The sequence below is a fragment of the Callorhinus ursinus genome, unplaced genomic scaffold (assembly GCF_003265705.2).
Source record: "Callorhinus ursinus isolate GAN/ISIS: 27379988/994484 unplaced genomic scaffold, GSC_fseal_2.0 scaffold160, whole genome shotgun sequence".
NCBI lineage: Eukaryota > Metazoa > Chordata > Mammalia > Carnivora > Otariidae > Callorhinus > Callorhinus ursinus.
Window position 1 is genome coordinate 79,450 of NW_027397222.1, and position 21,828 is coordinate 101,277.

Genomic DNA, 21,828 nt, shown 5'->3' on the forward strand with positions numbered 1-21,828 from the left:
GGATTGGGCCCTGCACTGGGCTCCCTGCTCAGTCGGAAGCCTGCTTCTTCCTCTCTCTCTCCCCCTGCTTGTGTTCCCTCTTTTGCTGTCTCGCTTTCTGTCAAATAATAAAAATAAAATCTTTAAAAGGAAGAAGCCATTGAAATGCCAAAACTTCCTGATAGCATGTATTGATTACTTTTACACTCTGAAAGTTAGATGTTATGATGTTCTTGCCTGTAATATTAGCACATTTATGTTTAAAAATCGCATGTGGAGCTTGCATTTTATTTTGAAAAAATTGTGACATTATTTTGTTTAGCATCTTTTCTACATCGTGGTTTCTAGTTAATTTTGCTTTGAAAAGGAATCCCTTAATGGTTTTCTTCAAAGAATAGTGCCACTTTGGAAGGAAAGCATGATGAGATCTCAGTGTGTTAGTTTACAAAGTAGGACAAATCTCTGCTGTATTGAATGTTTTCATCCTCACGAGACAAATATTTTACCAAGCATTTCACTTATCTTTTTATCATTTACCAGTGTCACTATGGTGCTGAATGTGGTAAGAATGAGTACTAAGAGCCACAAGTAGAATCTTATAAAACATAAAAACCATGAAGTTGGTTATATCTTTCTACCCCACCATTTGTGTTCAAAATGAATTCAGTAAATTTTAAATGGTAATGGCTAACTACTCACACATGCTTACTTTGAGTTATTTTTGTACATAAATGCTGTATTAATAGTAGGCAACTTATGTTAGGAAAGTTTGAATCTGACCCATTTTAGTTGTGAGCTTGTTGAGGAGAGTATGTTTTACTCAACTTTGTAATCCCAGCTTCTAGCATAGTGCCTGGCATGCAGTAGGTGCTCAATATATGATGAATGATTGAATGAATGAATGAAATAAAATTAAAGGGGAAATATAGCAAAACTTTCCAGAGACAGTTTTCAAGAAAATTAAAGCATCTTGGAACTGATAGAAATAGTAGAGATTTCTAAATTAACTTGTATATAGTGTTAGAGAAATAAAATGATTTTTGATCACATAGCTAGTTAGTTGAACACAAGCCTCCTGACTTGTGGCTCTAGTGTTCATTTCAGCACACTTCCTGCCTTATGTAGTTAAAAGTTTTATGAAATAAATGGCATAGGAGGGGAGTGAATGATTGTGTCTATAATGACTGTGCTGAATTTTCAGAAAGGTCCTGGGAAACAGACCTACTGCAGAGATTATCTTTAGAATCCAGTAATTCTTACTTACCATGGAAATAACTGAAATTCCTAGATCAGGTTAAATTTGATTATTTTGTCTTTATTCCATAATTTAAAGATCACTAAGCACTTGTTAAGGGGTAGATGACAGTACTGAACATCTATAATTCATTAAAGCAGTCCATAAAAAGTTCCTAGAAATTAAAAATCTTGGTAAAAGGTGAAAGACAAAAACCTCACTTAAGAAGGCTTAGACAGCTAAAACTATAGGTTAATCTCCAGTTTTTTATTGTTTTTACAGTGAAAATATTGTTGAAAAGTTTTAAATCTAATGAAAATTAGGAAAAGTGTACATGTACTTTTCATTGTATTTGTAGCTTTGTTGCTCACTTCTGTAATGTGATAGTGACAGTAACAAATGGTAGAACATTTTATGAAATATTTTGGGTAACTTTTTAAAAATAAGTGATTTTTTTACCCAGACTATATAATAATAGCTTTCATTCATTTAATACTTACTTTGTAACAGATGTTGCCCTTTATATGCATTATCTTATGTAGTCATATGGGTAATCCTTTGAGGCAGGTATTACTATTATCTTTGGCTCAGAGCTTTTAAGTAATTTACTTAGTCTCACAGCTAAGTGGTAGAGATAGGATTCAAACCCAGGTTGGTATGGTTTTACAGCCTGAGTGCTTTATGAGTACTATATTTTACTAGATTATGGACATGCCTTATTAAATCAGTCAAAACACATTTGAGGACTTCCTGTGTGTATAACATTGTACCTGGTACTCTTGGAGCTACAAAAGTCATAAAAGATGTTGTCGGTCCTGGACCAGTTGAAGAAATAAATATACCTACTTCAAATAATTTGAATACAGCTTTAAATCATCATTACCTTAACTGAAGGCCAGAGCCAGAAGCTTTGAAAAATTTCTTTTTCCCAAGATGTGTATGAAACTACTTACCAGTAATGTTGATTTATGCTTTTTTGGTCCAGCCACTAAGCTTGGTTCTCCTAACAGTTTTCATGGGATGTGACATTACCAGCATACTATGGAAACATTCAGTGGGCGATATTAGTCTGGAGAGTGAACCATAACTTTTTTATTACCATTTTTAGATTCTGTTGTTCAGATTGGTTTTCTCCCTCTGTATGCTTCCAACTGGTGATGTTTCCATCCACCATGAAGTCTGCTAAGACAAACTTTAACATTTGTGGGTAAGTAGGCCATTTTTGAGGTTTAAAAACTGGATTTGCAGCAGTTTGAAATTTTAATTGAAAATGGTCTTGTGGCCACTTCAGCACCAAACCCCTCCTTACTGACTTTTTTTGGGATTTTCAGCATCTTCTCCCAAAGCATTTTGATTTTTTTCAATGTTTTGCTTGAGACGTGTTTTCTAAGTAGGCGTACATCATTTGTGAACAAATTGACTATATGTAGTAAATAAATGATTTTTATTAATATTCAGAAAGGGAGCAAATAGATACCTAACTGTGAAGAAGAAAGATGGATCAGAAACAGCTCATGCAATGATGACCTGTAATTTGACTCATAATTCAAAACATGCTGTTAGGAGCCTAATTCAAAGATTTCCTGTCACCAATAAAGAGCGTACTGAACTTCTGCCTAAAACAGAAAGAGGAAATGTGTTTGCAGTTGAAGCTGGTATGTATTTTCTGGGAAGCTTCCTTGTCTATCCTATTATTTGATGACTGTTCTTTTACCATTTTAAATTTATTAAAAAACTAAGATGCAATGAGATTTCTCAGTTTGAATCAAGAACTGTGAAAATTTTGGAACGAAATGCAGTGTTAAGGCACGTGATGAAGTTAGACAAGTCTAAGTGTCGCAGTGATAGCTATCATTTATGGAGCACCTATTGTGTGCTAGGCAGTGTGCTAAACTCTTTATGTAGGGCCTCCTAACAACTCTCCCAAGGTAAGAATTTCCTCTATCTCAGGGGTGGTTAAACGGGCTCAGAGCAGTTAAATAACTTGTTCAAGGCTACTCAACCAGCCACTAAACCGCAGAGCTGGAATTTGACTCCAGGGTCTGGACTTTCCTGTATTACACTGCCAAGACATGCTAATGAGTGAGCTTTTGAATTGGGGCTTTAGCTTCTGGTAAGAGGACAGAGTCTTCAGTACACTAACTTGCCGAAAGGTAGATAAATAATATATTTAGGTTGTAAAATGAAGTTGTAATTTTATCATTTGGAAAAATAACTTCTTAGAAAATTATTATTTACCTAAAGTTTCAGATATGCATAATTTCCATTGTCTGTTGGAGTAGGTTTGCAGAGTGTAGAAAATACATGGTCCTAGACAGCAAGGAATTTAAGTTCTAAAATGTTTTGATTTATGTGAAGAATATAAAACACATCATGTCTCTTTTTTATTCCTTATCTGCTTATTAATTAAATGCAGATGCTAGCTAAAATTTTCAGTTAGGACCTTATATTTACACATATTATTCTATTGATCACATAATCTTACATATTTAGCTTTACACATACAGACAGAATATTATTCTTTTCACGATGTGTTTTCATATCGTACATAACAGACGTTATAATGCACATTGTTTCCCATTTTAGTTTTTTGTGTCGTTATTGATGGAAGCAAGCATGAAAACTCTAAGGATATCAGAATCCCATTTTATTTTCAGTGGTTATGGAGTGGTTGATTTTTGTTCATTTGTAAACGTTGTGCACCAGAAATACTTTTAGAAATTTGCTTTTTGATTGATAACTGAAATTTGTAACTTGTTTTTAAAGGGTCTTAGGCGTAGGAGTACCACAGTGGTGCATTGCTTGCTAACTTCATGTAGACTGAGTAGAGAAGAAACACTCGAATGGAATTACATTGGAAATTACTTATCTTTGTTTTCCACACTTTTTCAACATTGTTGACCATAAATTGTTTTTGTTGTTGTTCTTTTATTCATTTTCAAAGAAAACTGGGAAATGAGCAAAACAAGCTGGGGACTCAACAATGGCATACCTCAGATTCCAGTGAAAAGAGGAGAATCTGAATTTGATTCTTTCAGGCAGTCTCTGCCCGTGTTTGAGAAACAAGAAGAAATTGTTAAAATAATTAAAGAAAATAAAGTAGTTTTGATTGTAGGAGAAACTGGATCTGGAAAGACTACGCAGGTTTGTTTCTTTGTTGTTTATGGAAGAAAAAATATTTTTTCCCACAGGATAGTTTTATATCAAATTTGTATTTTAACCCAAAATAACCCCCTTTTGGTTACTTCAGTGGTTATTTCAAAGATATTACTGGGAGTACATTTTGAGAATTTATAGAAAGGAAATGTTTTAAAGTACTTTTAAGCTAGCACATTGGGCCTTCATTTAAAGAGAAATGGGGATGTGATTGGGCATCATAAAGGAATATGGATGAGGCTAGTTCTTGTAACCTCCATGAGCCAGAGCCCTCATTTGTAAAATGGAGCTAATAATTGCTCCCATTTACGGTGAAGGTTAGAGATGTCTGTAACGTGCTGATCAGTGTTTTGTACGTAGCAGCTAAATTAACAGCAGTATTAATAATGTCGTGTTAATATAAAGTCGACTGTAGACATTGAGGCCTGCGCAGGTCCCAACCTGTCTGTGGTTTGGGGTTGCTATCCGTCTCATAAAGCAAAGTAGAGGGTTTGTCTTCTGGGAAGACAAAGTCGTCTTCTCCTCTGAGAAAGCCTCCTACATAGGTTGGCTTTGGCGTCTTCCGGGAATAGGGAGGCAGGGATTGAGGCCTCAGGAGTCTGGGTTTTCGGCTGAGGTAGAGAGAGAAGATAGTGCTTATAACCAGAAAGTCCAGAGTTGGGTGTAAGTAATTGCCTCCAAGACTCATTACTGTTAACCCAGCCTGGGCTTGGTGACAAGTGTAGAAGGAGAGTCCTTAATATTAAAATAATAATAATACAGTTTAACAAAAATAAAGTTGACTATAGAATGGAATCAGTATGACAGGTTTGACTTGGATGTTTAGTATCAAAGTACTTCATTATGCAGTTTCCCTCCGGGTGACAGATTGGAAGTAAGTATGGCATAGTGATTTGACCTTTTTTATGTTCTTTACGTGTTCACATGTTAAAATAGTAAAATTACTTTGCTTTTGATAGAGATTCAGATAGAATAGTCAATATAATTTTACATCTTTTATGGACACACAAATTTGCTTTTGACAATTGCTTAACATTTCCTATGGTCATATTGGTTGGTGTAATAAACCTAGTCCATAGGTAAGGCAAGGGAGTGGAGGCAAAGTTGACTTAGAGTTTACCACTTACTTACTTGAAGGACTTAACCATTTTTACAGAAGCATAACTGTCCCTAAAACTTGAGCCTTTAAAACTAAATAATGAAAAACATGATGAAATTTTTATCTGAGCACAATATATAAAATTTTTCTTCAGTGTGAGTCATTTCATGATTAATTGAAATTCCATGGAGTCATTCCAGAGAATCCGTTCAGTTGTTGATTGTTTTAGTATTAGAGTAAGTTTTACCAATAGGTTTTAATTGTACCGGTTCTAATTATATTGAACAGAGATTTTGAATGTTTGCTTTGGCAGCACATACACTGAACAGAGATTATGAAAGTTTTGACAAATATAACAAATATGTTTTCATTTAAATTATTTGAATATTCTTGCTAAATGATCTTTGTATATGGGCATTAAGTATGCTTATTTTCACAATTATGTATATCATTTAATAGGTATGAAGATACTTGAGAATTTAATTAGAAATGAATTATTTGCTTTTTGCTTTTCAAGAAGAAACTATTAATCTAATGGGTTTACACCTAAGAAATGATCGCATCTTATTTGAGGAGTTAAAGTAAAATTACTGATGTGTCTGTTTTATGAAATATAAATAGAATTTAAAGTTCATATCATTAGCCAGTTTCATCTTGCTTTTAGTAGCATTAGGAAGTTAATTGCCTTTTGCATTTCCATTCCATGTTCATTGTTCATGTTCATTATGTAAAATTCAAACATTATGGAAAATAGTACATAGAAAGTGAAAGATTTCTAATTCTCTTGCTACTCTCCATGCATTTTTTTCTTTCTTTCTTTTAAGATTTTATTTATTTGTCAGAGAGAGAGCACAAGCAGGGGCAGTGGCAGGCAGAGAAGCAGGCTCCCCACTGAGCAAGGAGCCTGATGCTGGGACTTGATCCCAGGATGCTGGGATCATGACCTGAGCGAAAGGCAGACGCTCAACTGACTGAGCCACCCAGGTGTCCCTCTCCATGCATTTCTGTTAGAAACTTGGGAGCATGTATTTCTGTTTTGTTTTTTTTTTTAAAGATTTTATTTATTTATTTGACAGAGAGAGACACAGCGAGAGAGGGAACACAAGCAGCGGGAGTGGGAGAGAGAGAAGCAGGTTTCCCATGGAGCAGGGAGCCCGATGTGGGGCTCGATCCCAGGACCCTGGGATTATGACCTGAGCCAAAGGCAGACGCTTAACGACTGAGCCACCAGGCGCCCTGGAGAGAGAGAATCTTAAGCAGACTCTACCCCCAGGGCAGAGCCTGACATGGGTGTTCGATCTCATAACTCTGGATCATGACCTGGGCCGAAATCAAAATCAGGAGTTGGACGCTTAACCAACTGAGCCACCTAGGGGCTCTGTATATGAATTTATGTTTAATACTTTAGTTTCTCTTGTGAAAAAGACCTTTTAAAATTACATTTCCTAATTGATTGTTAGAAGTTACATGAAAGTTGTTGATTTTATGATTATTTTATGTTAGGACATGTCACAGAACTTTTTTTTTAGTTCCAGTAGTTTTTCCGTTGTGGTTGACTTGGACCTTCTGGGAGTACGATCATGTCATCTCATAGGACTTTAAAACTTTCATTTCAGATTCCTCAGTTCCTTTTAGATGATTGCTTTAAAAATGGTATCCCCTGCCGTATATTTTGTACCCAGCCAAGACGGTTAGCAGCAATTGCTGTGGCCGAAAGAGTTGCTGCAGAGAGAAGGGAAAGGATTGGTCAAACAATTGGATATCAGATCCGATTAGAAAGCAGGTAATGCCAGTTCTCCTGTAGCCTATCTTTGATCGTTCTTCAAAAAGACTAATGTTTCTATTTCACTAAATACAGAGGGTATGTTGGTTGAAAAATTAGATGATCATTTTGCTTCAAGTAAGTCTTTGGTAAGATGTTGAGGTCATGACTGAACTTAGTAAGGTTTTGAACAACATAGCTCAAGAAAGAGTTGGGCCGTAGATACAAAGCCTGTTTCATAGTTTTATGATCAAATACAAGTTATTTCACCTCTTTGAACCTCGGTTTTCTCATCCATAAAATGGGCCAGTAAAAGCAGCTAGAGCCCAGGTTTGATGTGAAGTTTATAGTAAACAATAAATGGTAGTAACAGAATTGATTATTAGAAGTGGTACTAGTAGTACCTTCTTGATAAGTGGTACTGTTTCTTTGTTCTCAGTAGTTTGGATATAGTAATTCAGAAAGCTGCTCACTTATGATATGCTTTTTTCCCCTGAGCAAAAAGTATTAAAGGTCTTTAAAAAAAAATCAATTTATGGTTCCTTAACAAAATAATCAATCATTTAGTAATAAAATCAATTATTTAGTAATAAAAATTTTGTAAGATTATCAGGTATGAAATACATATTTTCAATAACTTGGGTCATAAAGCATGCATACCAGTTTACCATTATATTAGTAACCTTAAGTAACCTTTATTAAAGTACATACAAGACTAACATTTAATGTGATCATGTTTTCAGTACATATGAGAGTTGTAATTGCACGCTTTATTTTTATTTTTTCAAAAAGGGTTTCTCCAAAGACACTTCTGACATTTTGCACTAATGGGATATTGCTTCGTACATTGATGGCAGGAGATAGTACATTGTCAACTGTGACACATGTTATTGTGGTAAGAATATTGCTGAGTTTGCCATATACAACTCAGATTGCTTTAAGCTTTGAATATGTAATGACATTTTTAGGATAGGGTACGCATGAGAACCAATTTTTTTGAACAGCTATTATAATCAAGTTACTTTTTATTGCCTATAATTGTTAGATGTAAATACTTGTATTAAGTAGAGATATTCTTACTGTCAGGTTTTATGAGGGCAAATTAAGTAAGTAGGTAAGTTTTTTCTTTTTTTTTAAGATTTTATTTATTTATTTGAGAGAGAGAGAGAGAATGAGAGAGAGAACACGAGAAGGGGGAGGGTCAGAGGGAGAAGCAGACTCCCTGCTGAGCAGGGAGCCCGATGTGGGGCTCGATCCTGGGACTCCAGGATCATGACCTGAACCGAAGGCAGTCGCTTAACCAACTGAGCTACCCAGGCGCCCCTAGGTAAGTTTTTTCAAAAGTGCTTTTTATATGGGAAAATGATACACGTGCTTAGCATTCTCCAGAATGGTGAAAGTTTTCTTTTTTCTCTGTGCTTAGTCATCTGACTCCTCCTTTAGCTAATATGTATTTCCCAGTCTTAGGGGTCTACTTGTAGTCATTTAACTTCATAGTTAAGCTGCTAAATTAAGTAGCTGCTGAAATAGATGAATTACCACCTTATTAAAAAATTATAAGTTTTAATCGAGTTTGTGTCAGAAAAACATTAGATTAAGTTGTATAAGTTTGCAATAAGCAGTTTTTGGAAACTTATTAGTTCTGTGCATTCAAACCAAAGGGTGCACCTGTGCCCGATGCTAACGGAAGCATATTTAAATATATTTTGTATGTATTAAAAGTACATCAAATTAGACTCCAGTAATTCAGAATTTGTTGTAGTTTGTGTATCTTTTATATCGTCTGAGAGGCAGTGCTATGTTACCCACAGTGGTTGTTGATGTCTGATTATTTCTGAATTGTCCATAATACAAAATTTTCATGAGTACTGATTGGCCTTATTCACATTTAATTTGAATTAGTATAAAACCTAGCAGCTCCATAATTCTAAAGACTTTGTCGTCCATAATGTTTTAACTATTTCATGGTTTTATTTTTGTTTTCTGCAGGATGAAGTACACGAAAGGGATCGATTTAGTGATTTTTTACTTACGAAGTTAAGAGATCTTTTGCAAAAGCACCCAACTTTGAAACTTATTCTTTCTAGTGCCGCCTTGGATGTAAATCTTTTTATAAGATATTTTGGAAGTTGTCCAGTGATATATAGTAAGTTAAATGATCAAATTTCTTCTAGGATTTTTATGAAAGTATACTTTTCGGCATGATTATATTTATTGTAATAGGAGTTGGGAATGGTCTGAAGTAGAGAGCATCCATTTCTCTTTTGTCTGAGGTATGCGTCAAAAACTCTAGATTTTCATCTACTCCTTTTCCATCCACACTCTTTGGGACTGTGTTGGGAGGGCAGTTCTCCAGTCTTAAAAGGAAATGTGCTTTATTTTGGTCCCTTATCCTTTAATTCTGTCCTCCGGTTTCCCCTTTGTTGCTAGACTTCTTGAAAGAGTAGTCTACACTTGCATGTTTAGTTCCTGTGTACTTCTACACAGCCTGCCACTTCACTTTTCTCTTGTCCTTTAATCCAAACTGGTTTTAACACCAATCTTTTAAAAAAAATTATTGAATTCCTCTTTAAAAATTGAAAAAGTTGTATGTGTTCACCTCAGTGATATAGTACAAATATATATAAGAGAGAGGTTCAGAATCACCGCATCCTCCTTCCAGCTTATGTCCCACTTTCCTGAGATTACTCGAGGTTAAAGCCACCTGTGTATCCTTTCTCATGTTGTCCAGGCTCATACAACATATGCAAATAGATCCATATACCTGAGATGTACAGAAATTGGTTTTAGAGAAATGAGCACGTGCCTTATACATTAGTTTGCAATTTGCTTTATTCATAGGACAGTACATCATGAAAAGTCCTCCAGTGTAGTAGCTGTAGATATAGTTCATTATTTTTTTTGATGTAGTTCATTGTTTGAAGCAGCTCTTGTAATATTTCATAATACGCATGTACTATGATTTATTTAACCATTTATCTTTGGACACTCAGATTGGTTCTAGACTCTCCTGTCCCCCCACCATAAACAGTGTTGTAACAAACATCCTTGTGCATATATCCTTATATACTGGTGCTCTTATTTCTAGGGAGAGATTCCTGAAACTAACATTGTTGAGTAAAAAGAATGTGTCTGTTCTTAATTTTAACAGATTTTGCCACTGTACTTTTTCAGAGAGCTGAAATGATTTATATGTATTTCTGTAGTGCATGGGGCTGTTCATTTGTGCATTCTTACCAGTATTGTTTTGATACTGATTTAATTGCAAAGCCTACTATTTAAATTTTGCACAAAGATCTTAAGTTTTCTGTATTTCTCATGGTTGGGCACCCCCCCCGCCTTTTTGTGTGTGAAATGCTCACATCTCAATTTATTTGACAACACTACCTCCTAAATCTTGTATTCTGCATTAGAGCCTATACTGTCACAGTCTCCTTTGTGTGCTTATATTGGTATTTTATGGGATTCCTCCCTTGATCCATTTTCTTTTTTTCTCTTCCTTACTCACCTTCCCTTCCATTTGTTTTTCCTCTTTTTCCTGCTCTGTGCTGTACTCTACTAGGTACTGGGGATGCACGGGTAGTTTCCCTGGAGGCTCTCATTCACGCCCTTGGCTTCTGCTTTCTTTTTTATACTCATGACTCCTGAATCCTCATTTCCAATTCAAACTAATCTCCAGAGCTTTGGGCTTAGATGTCTTATAAGCAGCTCATCTCTAATATGTCCCAAGCTAAATATTTAATCTCTTCTACAAAATCTACTTCCCATTTGTTGCCCATTTTAGTTACTCCTACCATCAACCTAGTCACCTAAGGCGCAAACCTGTCTGTCTTCTCATAATATTCTTGGATGATAAGACACATAAAATGTAAATGTCTGCTAACTGGAAGCTCGTTTTGGCACCTCACGTTTGACATGTCTGACACCAAACCCCAACTCCAACCGGCCAACCTGTGGCTTTCAGCTTTCCTTGTTACCTCAGAGAATGACATCGTCATCTACCCAGTTTTGTGAGCCAGACATCCAAGAAACATGGTTGACGCTTCTTATCATTCCTCCACATCCAATTTAGTGCTGAGTTCTGTGAATTTTACTTCCTGACTATCTCTAGAGTCTGTCTTTTTTCATTTTTATCATCACCAGTTTCATTCAAATGTTGTTCTCTTTCATGTGAATTAGTGGAATGATAATCCAGTCGTTTCCATCCCTTCTGCTCTGTTTTAAATCTGTGCTGTCCATTGCAGCCAGAGTGGTCTTTTCTGACATGGAATTCCAAGGATGTTGAATACTCTCTTGAGCTTAAGACTTTGGATAACCTTCATCTCAGGATGAAGACCTAGATCCTTAATAAGACTTGCCTCATCTCGAACTGCAGTCCCTTCTTTACTCCCTGTCTCCTGCCATATTCCGACTAGCTTGGCCGTTTAGTTTCTTGAAAATATCATACTCTTTCCCAACATAGGATGTTTGCATGTGCTTTTGTTTTCTTCATTGTACACTTTTTTCTCTCCTATTAGTTTAGTATTTTGTTTACCCCTTCTCTTGGTCTTCATCTTCTCTAAGAGGATGATTTTCTTAACTCATTCAGATCCCCCATTATGTCATGGTATCTTGTACTTCTAAGAGGACTTATTACAACTCTGTTTTTACATTTATATTCTGGATTATTGGATTAATGTTTGTCTCCCTTGCTGGTACGTAAGCTTCAGGAGATGAGGAGACAGCTGTGCTTCTTCTTAGGATTTGTATTCCTGGTGCCTAGCATGATGGCAAACACATGATAAGTAGGTCATACACCCTAGAGGAAATAAGCAAATGAATAGTTCTGTAACATAAAAATCAGAATTATGTTTACAGTATCATGAGGATCACTTGCCCTGTGGAATTGCTTCTGGATTTTATACTCAGGTTCATTAACTCAGTATTCTCATGTTTTTATGTATATTATCTCTAAGATGCAAATTGACTCTTTAAAGTATTCCTGTTATTTAGTACAGGGAAGACCATTTGAAGTAAAAGAAATGTTTCTGGAAGACATCTTAAGAACTACTGGATACACAAACAAAGAAATGCTAAAGTACAAAAAGGAAAAACAACGAGGTAAGCTTTTTATCAAATAATAAAGTACTATTGATACTGGGTTTTTAGAGTATTATACTGTGGAGGTACAAGGACACTTGAAAATTTTTTCCTTTGTATATAATTGTATAATATTATATTAGAATTCTGTCCCAAGTGTACTACTTACATTGTGGTTTATGCCCATAAATTATAATCTGTAGGGAGGAATTGAAAGTGGATGCCAGGGTTGAGGGGAAGTGTGTGCGTATCCAGAGATGCAACCAGTGTTGTAAGGAGACAGAAGACTATGCTGCCTCATCTGTGGTAGGCCGCGTATGGTAAGAGTGTAGTATGCCACAGCAGAGCTCATGGGACGGGCGTGGGGAGTGGGCGGAAGGATTGAAAAGAGTAGCATGTGAGTGCTAACAAGCTCATCTTTGATACAAATGTCAAGTCTTTAAATCTTGATTTTTTTTTTTTTTTTTTGAGAGAGTGAGCCTGAGTGCAGGGGTAGGGGATGCAGAGGGGTAGAAGGAGAGGGAGAGAGAGAATCCCAAGCAGGCTCCATGTTCATCACAGAGCCTGATGCGGGGATCGATCTTGCGACCCTGAGGTCATGACCTGAGCCCAAATCAAGAGTTGGACGCTTAACCCACTGAGCCACCCAGGCACCCCTCAAATCTTGATTTTGTTATAAGTTGCATCTGTACTTAGAATTTAGCATTATTTGCCCATTAATACATCTCTTATCATGACTTACACTATCTCTCAGCTTTTGAGTTGGGGGAGATTCTTTTTTGCTGACTTTTAACTACATTATTCATGATAGAAGATTTGGCTTCAAGCTTTGATTCCTTTCTTTAGTCTGTATGACCTTGGACCGGTCTCTTAAGTTCTTTGGATTCTCCACCTGAAGAAAAGCAATTAGCAGTGCCTATTTCACAGTGCAGTGCTGAAGCACTAGTATGCAGATTGTAAAACTCTATCTCTAAACTTTTGAAGGTGACAATGGTGTATAATTTTTATCTCAAGCAACTGGCCAGGTGGTAGAAGTTCAGTAAATCGTTTTCTACACAGTGCTATATGAATATTAGTCACTAATTTAAGCAATATTTAGTGTATGGCTAAAATACTGTTCTTTGAATTTGGACTTAGAAGTAAACTTCTCACTAATAACACGGACTAGATGATGTTTTTAAGCAGTTCATGTGTCCTTAAGGTTCAGCATAACACATTTTACTAAATATTTCTTGTTAATGTATTTTGAAAAAACAACTTCAAAATTAGGCCAACTTTTAAGTATTTTCAAACTCACTTAATTTTTTTGTTTAAAGATTTTATTTATTTATTTGACACAGGGAGAGAGCGGGAGAAGCAGACTCTCCACTGAGCAGGGAGCCCAATGCGGGGCTCGATCCCAGGACTCTGGGATCATGACCTGAGCTGAAGGCAGACGCCTAACGACTGAGCCACCCAGGCGCCCCCAAGCTCACTTAATTTTTTTAAACAAAGGAATATATTCCCCAAAATGAAGCATTTATTTGCTTATTCTTTCTTTTGTTAATAATTTAGAAGAGAAACAGCAAACCACCCTTACAGAATGGTATTCAGCTCAAGAGAATACTTTCAAGCCTGAGTCTCAGAGGCAGAGAACTGTTCCCAATGTGACTGAAGAGTATGATTTATTGGATGACGGTGGTGATGCTGTCTTCAGCCAGTTGGTAAGACCTTGTTGGTTTCACACCGATATTTTGAGTGAAAATCGTGCAGTTTAAAGAACATCTTAGGAGATTATAATTGTTACTGCATTATTACAGTGTAATTCTCTTAGTTCATCTTAGGCTATGACCTATTTTTTCAGAACAACTTTCTAATGTACTTTTTTTTGGCAAATAATGCAGCGTCTCTTATTATTTTATTCTCAGTTTATTTCAATAAAATAAATTTTTGGAAGAAAATAGTTATAGATATTACATATATACATTGTCAGTCTGATATTTTATCATCTCAAAAGTTTAAGAACCTGTGAGCTAAACAATGTAAGATAAGCTCAGTTAAGAGAAAATTGAGAACAGACTGTTGATATTAGAGCACATAATCCACCAGCCAGCTGTGTGACTTTATAAAATCACTTACACACTGTAGACCTCAGTCTCTTCTCTGCTCCTTTTCTTTTTTCTATTTTGCTACAGAATCTTTTACAAATGAAATATTTCACAGAAGCCCAGCGTGCTCACCCTCAGTGTCCACCCCCATCCCTCGGTGGGGCCTCGGCTACCTTGGGTTTCATGGAATCTGTTTGAAAACTGGAACTAGCTGGTTTCCTAGGTGTCTTCTGGTCTTCCATTCTGGTTTAGAATTCTTTAAAAGGCATTGGTGATTAGTGTGATGCAAAATATTGCTGGGCTTGTATACTTTTTAGAAAATTTTTAACTGTTTTGAGCATGAGAAGGTACATATGCAGTCACCTAAGCAGATATGTTTTAAGTTCTAATGCATCCAAATGAACATGTTTCTAAAAATGCTTTTTTGTAAAGATTTTATTTATTTATTCATTTGAGAGAGTGAGAATGAGAGAGAGAGAGAGAGCACATGAGAGTGGGGAGGGTCAGAGGGAGAAGCAGACTCCCCGCTGAGCAGGGAGCCCGATGCGGGACTTGATCCTGGGACCCCAGGATCATGACCTGAGCCGAAGGCAGTCACTCAACCAACTGAGCCACCCAGGTGCCCTCTAAAAATGCTTTTGAAGAATGTTTAAAAGTTGTTAGGTAGTATGGGGAACATCCTTTTGGTTCAGTGAACAGCATTTTGACCATTAAATTAGTGTTTCTTAAGCCTGGCTGTGCGTGATCATTACCTCAGGAACTTTTAAAACCCTATAGAATCTGGCCTCTATCAGCAGAGGTTCTAACGAACATGCTCTGGGGTGGGACCTGGCATCAGTGTTGAAAAGCATTAGGGGGTGGTGCCTCTGATGTGCAGCTGGGAGGGAGAATCACTGGGGTACAGGTGTATCTCACAGTGTTCTGCCAGAAGCACATTTAGTTAATATTTTGACTGAATCATCCTCCTCTGTTTACAAACTCATTCTCAGGTAAGAGATAAATGTAAGAACAAGGTGCCGTATTGTAAGTGGAATGTTTGTGAGATGAGAAACTTTTATGTCAAAGCCAACGCTGTAATATATGGTTAGTAATCCTTGTGGCCATTGTGGTCATCTCGCATTCTTTGCATATAAAGGTTAAGCTGTTGGGTAATTTATAATTTTTGCTTTTTTTTTTTTTTTTAAAGACAGAAAAAGATGTGAATTGCCTTGAACCGTGGTTAATAAAAGAAATGGATGCTTGTCTCTCTGACATATGGCTACATAAGGATGTTGATGCCTTTGCTCAGGTCTTTCACCTTATTTTAACTGAAAATGTTAGTGGTACGTGTAATTTCTTAAAACATATTTTTATTACTCTTATGGTTATTTCTGGTGGAAGTGTAGTTTAATTCAAAGTGTATGTACTACATTTGTTCATTACCAGTAATTTGTTCTTTTGGAGTACTTATTTCACATGGACAAATCAGGATCTTATCAGCATACTAAAAAAAAAAAAATCTTTATTAAATCAGGGATTTTTTTTTTTTTTTTTTTTAAGTAAGTTCTTCGCCCAACGTGGGGCTTTAACTCATGACCCCGAGATCAAGAGTCCCATGCTCTACTGACTGGAGTCAGTCAGGTGCCCCTAAATCTTGTGATTCTTAATCAAGTTGTCTCCAGAAAGGTTGTACGGGGTCTGTGAATATATGACAGTTATGTGCAAAAGTATATTTATGTATGTGTATTGTGTATATAAACATACTCCCTTCCCTCCCAAGGGAATATCTTGGATTTTTAAAGAAATTTGTGGTTTCAAAAACGGTAGGAAGAGGAAGGTTAATAACTTTGCTCTAGATTTTGTATTTAGTAAATGGAGGATTTCAGCATACCTTTAGTTATATGAGCTCAAATACTAATTCACATGGATATGCTTTATGTCATGTGATGTGTTTTCACTAATGACCTATCCTGATTTTATAAGTTGATTATAGTGGATATTGGTAACCAGAGGTCAGTTTCAGAGCCCTGAGGGCTTCTAGGCAAAAGACAGAATGAAAAACCATAGAAGGTCAGTACTGAAAAGGATTTAGATGTCAAGTAATTTATCCCCTCGGGGTGCCTGGGTGGCTCAGTCGTTAAGCGTCTGCCTTTGGCTCAGGTCATGATCCCAGGGTCCTGGGATCGAGCCCCGCATCGGGCTCCCTGCTCCGCGGGAGGCCTGCTTCTTCTTCTCCCACTGCCCCTGCTTGTGTTCCCTCTCTCGCTGTGTCTCTCTATCAAATAAATAAATAAAATCTTTAAAAAAAAAAAAAAGTAATTTATCCCCTCACTTCAACTTCTCAGCATTGTTATTATTGTTATAATTATTGATTATTCCTTTCTTGAAACATTTTCTTCAGTTAACCTCTCAGATTCCATGCTTGCTTTATTTTCTTCTTTCTCGTCTCCCTTGCTAGAACTTCTTGGTTTCTTCAGCAGAATTTTCCCTGACTTCTTTTTTTTTTTTTTTAAGATTTTATTTATTTGAGAGAGACAGAGCACATGAGGGGGGGAGGGTCAGAGGGAGAAACAGACTCCCTGCTGAGCAGGGAGCCCAATCCCTGACTTCTTAAATATGGAATGGCCCAGGCCTCAATCCTTTGGTGTTGCTTCTGTTTACACTTTACTTCTCATGTGGATCTCATCTAGTCATCGTTTTAAATATTTATTTAAAATGACTCTTAATTTTACTGTTTCAGTCCTGACCTCCCCCCTGACTTGAGTACACCTGATCACTTGACATCTCCCCTTGGGTGTCTATTAGGAGACTAAAACTAGATACGCCCCAGACAACTTTTGGTTCCCTTCTCACTTCTTTCCTGACCTGCCTTTTCCTTAGTGTTTCCTAAGTGATCGTAATCAGTTGTGGAATTCTTTAAAAATTCATGTGCCTGACCATCCCAGACGTTTTGAAACTGAATTTTCACCTAGTTGCTGTGGCAACAAAACATAAAGTAAGTCATTTTTTTAGAAAAGATTTTATTTATTTAATTTGAGAGAGCGCGCATGAGTGGTGGCGGGGAGGGGTGGAGCGGGGAGAAACGGACTCCCCACTGAGCAGGGAGCCCCATGTGGTACTCGATCTCAGGACCCTGAGATCATGACCTGAGCTGAAGGCAGATGCTTAACCGACTGAGCCACCCAGGCGCCCCATAAAGTCATTCTTGACTTTGTTTTCATACTCCACATTTCCATTTGCAAGTCCTGATAGTTTTACCCTCTTTTTTTTTTTTAAAGATTTTTATTTATTTATTTGACACAGAGAGACACAGCGAGAGAGGGAACACAAGCAGGGGGAGTGGGAGAGGGAGAAGCAGGCTTCCTGCAGAGCAGGGAGCCCGAAGCGGAGCTCGAACGCAGGACCCTGGGATCATGACCTGAGCCAAAGGCAGACGCTTAACGACTGAGCCACCCAGGCGCCCCCCCCTTTTTTTTTAAAGATTTTTATTTATTTATTTGACAGAGAGAGACACAGCGAGAGAGGGAACACAAGCAGGGACTGGTAGTTTTACCTTCTAATTAAATTCTGAATCTGACCCCATTTTACTTCCCCTACTGCTGCCATTCTAGTCCAAGCCAACATTTCTCTCCGGAGACAATTGCAGTAGCCTGTGAATTGCTTTTATTCTTATGTCATTGTAGTCTGTTCTCCAGAGAACAATCAGACTGATCCTTTCAAAAAAACCTGGATCATGCTCCTTCCCAGCTTTCCACTTGCCCGTGGCTTTCAGTTACACTTTGTTTTTTTTTTATAAAGATTTTATTTATTTATTTGAGAGAGAGAGCATGAGAGCACGAGAGGGAAGAGGGTCAGAGGGAGAAGCAGACTCCCTGCCGAGCAAGGAGCCCGATGTGGGACTCGATCCTGGGACTCCAGGATCATGACCTGAGCCAAAGGCAGTTGCTTAACCAACTGAGCCACCCAGGCACCCTTCAGTTACACTTTGAATAAAAATCAGAGTTTTTTCCCTGATTGGGTCTCTGACTGCCTTTTTTTTAAACTTATTGTTTTTAAGTTTTATTTTATTTTATTATGTTAGTCACCATACAGTACATCATTAGTTTTTGATGTAGTGTTCCATGATTCATTGTTTGCGTATAACACCCAGTGCTCCATGCAGTATGTGCCCTCCTTAATTAATACCCCTCGCTGGGTCTGACTGCCTTTTTGATATCATTTTGTACGACTCTGGACCTTTTGCCCCTGTTACCTCCTTGCCCTTCATTTACCAGCACATTCCGACCTGGGGGTCTTTGCTTTGGTTGTTTCCTGTGCCTGGAATGCCGTCCCTGCAGATGATCGTATGGCCCAACGTCTACTTCATGTAGGTCTCTGCCTGGATCTTGCCTTCTCAGAGAGGCCTCTTTGGGGTCATTTTACTGAGAAATTGTGCCCTTCTCTCACTCCCCGTACCCCGCCGTATTATTCACTATTGTACTTTCATCACCTGACAGCATGTATTTTTTAATTTTGTTTTACTCTCTGTCTCATTTACTAGAATGTAAACAGCATGAGGGTGGAAACCTCGTTTGTTTTACTCATCTCTTAGACCCAGAGGTTTTGTAGTCCGTGCCCAATAAATATTTGTTGAAAAATGATACAACTTATAAGCATCCTACCAAATGATCATCTGTTTGAACATGTTTAGTGATAGGAGGCTCACTTCCTTTCTTCAGGACTTTTTTTTCAAATTTGGTTTCTTTTAATTGCTAATTTTTTTATATGTTGTAGAGTGAAGTGACATCTACCTATATAGCTTCTCCCCTCTTCTGTCTTTGGGGTGACAATGGGGAGATTTAGTATCTGTTTATACCTGACAGATCTTCTGGTACGAAGATAGTTATTATTTCTGCTTTCTTTTTTTTGGGCTGACCAGACCTGACTTCAGGGGTTTGTCTTTAACATGAGATGCTGTTTAGTCTTCTCCTGCCCTTGTTTGCCTTCTTTGGTTATGTGGAATTTGTCCCTTTTAAAAAGCATGCTGTCCAGTCCTGAGTATTAATCTTAGTGATTAGCTTCAGGTAGAGTGGGTCAATCAGCCTAAAAAACTCCACTCTTTATCTACAGTAATTCAACCTGTGGTCAGTGTAGCTCTTTGCCACTACCTTGTCTTACTGATTCATGCTGTCTTGGAAACTTCTATTTCTTTTTTCTTTTTTTTTTTTTTTAATGAATCCCTCCTATCATATACTTATTCTGATTTTTTTTTTTTGAGTTTAAGACATTCTATTTATTCCTTTTAAATCTCATGATTAGATTTGGCCCATTGCTTTTGCTTCACAACTTTTTTTTTTCCCCAGTTCTAATTGTTACCTAATATATTAATAAACTTTCTCAGTTTATGAACTCAAGAGGCCTGGGTCACTGACCAAGTGTTGTGTATGCTTTAGGTCAGCATTTGGGTTTGGTTGTTCAGGTGCATGCATCTAGTAATCCAACAAACCACTTAAGGGAATGAAGATCTTTTGGCCTTTCTTCTTTTTTTTTTTTCTTAAGATTTTATTTATTTATTTGACACAGAGTGCGCAAATAGGCAGAGCAGCAGGCAGAGGGAGAAGCAGGCTCCCCACTGAGCAGAGAGCCCAATGTGGGACTCGATCCCAGAACTCTGGGACCGTGACCTGAGCTGAAGGCAGGCGCCAAACCAACTGAGCCACCCAGGCACCCCATGGCCTTTCTTGTTCTTTGTAAATGTATTTTGGTTCCTATTGCTCTATTTTTTTTCAGGTTATTGGTTATTAAAAAACAATCTATCTGTATTTCGAAAAGTAATTTTTTGTATTTGGAAATGTGGACATTTGTTCATCTCCAGTTTTCTGGCAGTCTTTTTTTTTCCTCCCACAGAAAAAAGCTTAGCAATCTTAACTGAAAGTTAGGAAAATTTGAACTCTGAAGCATGTTGCTTTAAAATATTTATGAAGCATTAATATATTATTCTTGACCTTCTTCCTAGATATTTCTTTAGTGTATACTTTGATGTCATCATCCTATGGATCCAGGTTCCTCATCTTTTTTTTTTCTTTTAAAGATTTTATTTTTAAGTAATTTCTATACCCAGCGTGGGGCTCGAACTCTCAACCCTGAGATCAGGAATCACATGCTCCACTGACTGAGCCAGACAGGTGCCCCTGGGTCCCTCATCTTTATAAAAGTTTCACTAGACATTTTCTAGAGTGCAGTATTCCAATGTCTTAAGCTATCTGAAGTAAACAAAAATTTTTTTAATTTATTTTTTATTTTTTATTGTTATGTTAATCACCATACATTACATCATTAGTTTTTGATGTAGTGTTCCATGATTCATTGTTTGTGCATAACACCCAGTGCTTCACACACAATGTGCCCTCTTTAATACCCATCACCAGGCTAACCCATCCCCCCACCCCCCTCCCCTCTAGAACCCTCAGTTTATTTTTCAGAGTCCATCGTCTCTCATGGTTCGTCTCCCCCTCTGACGGAAGTAAACAAAAATGTTAATAGCTCTTTGAACAGTTATTGACTTCCCATCTTTTTATTTCCCTTCTAAAATCTCAACCCTTAATTGGCACCAGAGTTGAAAATACTTCATGTAATCCAGGAAACCTTCTGCTTCGTAGGTTTCTTTCTTTTTTTTTTTTAAGATTTTATTTATTTGACAAAGACACAGTGAGAGAGGGAACACAAGCAGGAGGAGTGGGAGAAGGAGAAGCAGACTCCCTGCTGAGCAGGGAGCCCGTTGTGGGACTCGATCCCAGGACCCTGGGATCATGACCTGAGCCGAAGGCAGCTTAACGGCTGAGCCACCCAGGCGCCCCCGTAGGTTTCTTTTTAATGCCATCAATTTCTCCATGGAATCCCCTGGAAGCAGTTAGTAATTAGTGAGACAGGCATTCTTTGTCATGCTTACTGTCCTAATCATCTATTGCTGCATGACAAATGATTCCCAACCTTAGCAACCTAAAACATTTATTATCTCACATTGTTTCTGAGACTCAAGAATCTGAGAGTGGTTCTGGCTTCTAGTGACTGATAAAGTAGTAGTGAAGCTGTTGTCCGGGCCTTTGGTCATCTGAAGGTTCACTGGGAGCTGGAGGATCTACTTCCAAGAGGCTCACTCATGTGGCTATTGGCAAGAGGCCTCAGGTCGTTTCCTCTTTTGGCAGAAGGCCTCAGTTCTTGCCATTTAGACCCCTTCATAGGGCTGGCTGTCTTACTCGTCCCAGGATGTGGCAGCTGGCTTCTTTCTGAGTGAGTGAGGCAAAAGAGAAGGAGAAAAAGCAAGCAGGAAGCCGTAGGAACCTTTTAGAGTTAGTCACTTAGTCTAGTTCATACTCAGGAAGGGAATTTAGGCTCCACCTCTTTTTTTTTTTTTAGGCTCCACCTCTTGAAGAGAGGAGTACTAAAGAATTGTTGGATGTTTTAAAACACCCAC

The 21,828-nt window shown here is 37.5% G+C and overlaps 1 protein-coding gene across 1 annotated transcript in view; it reads left to right on the forward strand.

Moving 5' to 3' along the window:
• YTHDC2 (YTH N6-methyladenosine RNA binding protein C2) overlaps window positions 1-21,828 on the forward strand; it is an 84,311-nt gene that overhangs the window by 7,317 nt on the left and 55,166 nt on the right. The window contains exons 3-10 of the mRNA XM_025860846.2: window positions 2,672-2,868; window positions 4,158-4,357; window positions 7,085-7,251; window positions 8,023-8,125; window positions 9,220-9,376; window positions 12,223-12,330; window positions 13,864-14,012; window positions 15,583-15,718. Coding sequence (XP_025716631.1) covers window positions 2,672-2,868; window positions 4,158-4,357; window positions 7,085-7,251; window positions 8,023-8,125; window positions 9,220-9,376; window positions 12,223-12,330; window positions 13,864-14,012; window positions 15,583-15,718 — 1,217 coding nt within the window. The remainder of the gene's footprint in view (window positions 1-2,671; window positions 2,869-4,157; window positions 4,358-7,084; window positions 7,252-8,022; window positions 8,126-9,219; window positions 9,377-12,222; window positions 12,331-13,863; window positions 14,013-15,582; window positions 15,719-21,828) is intronic.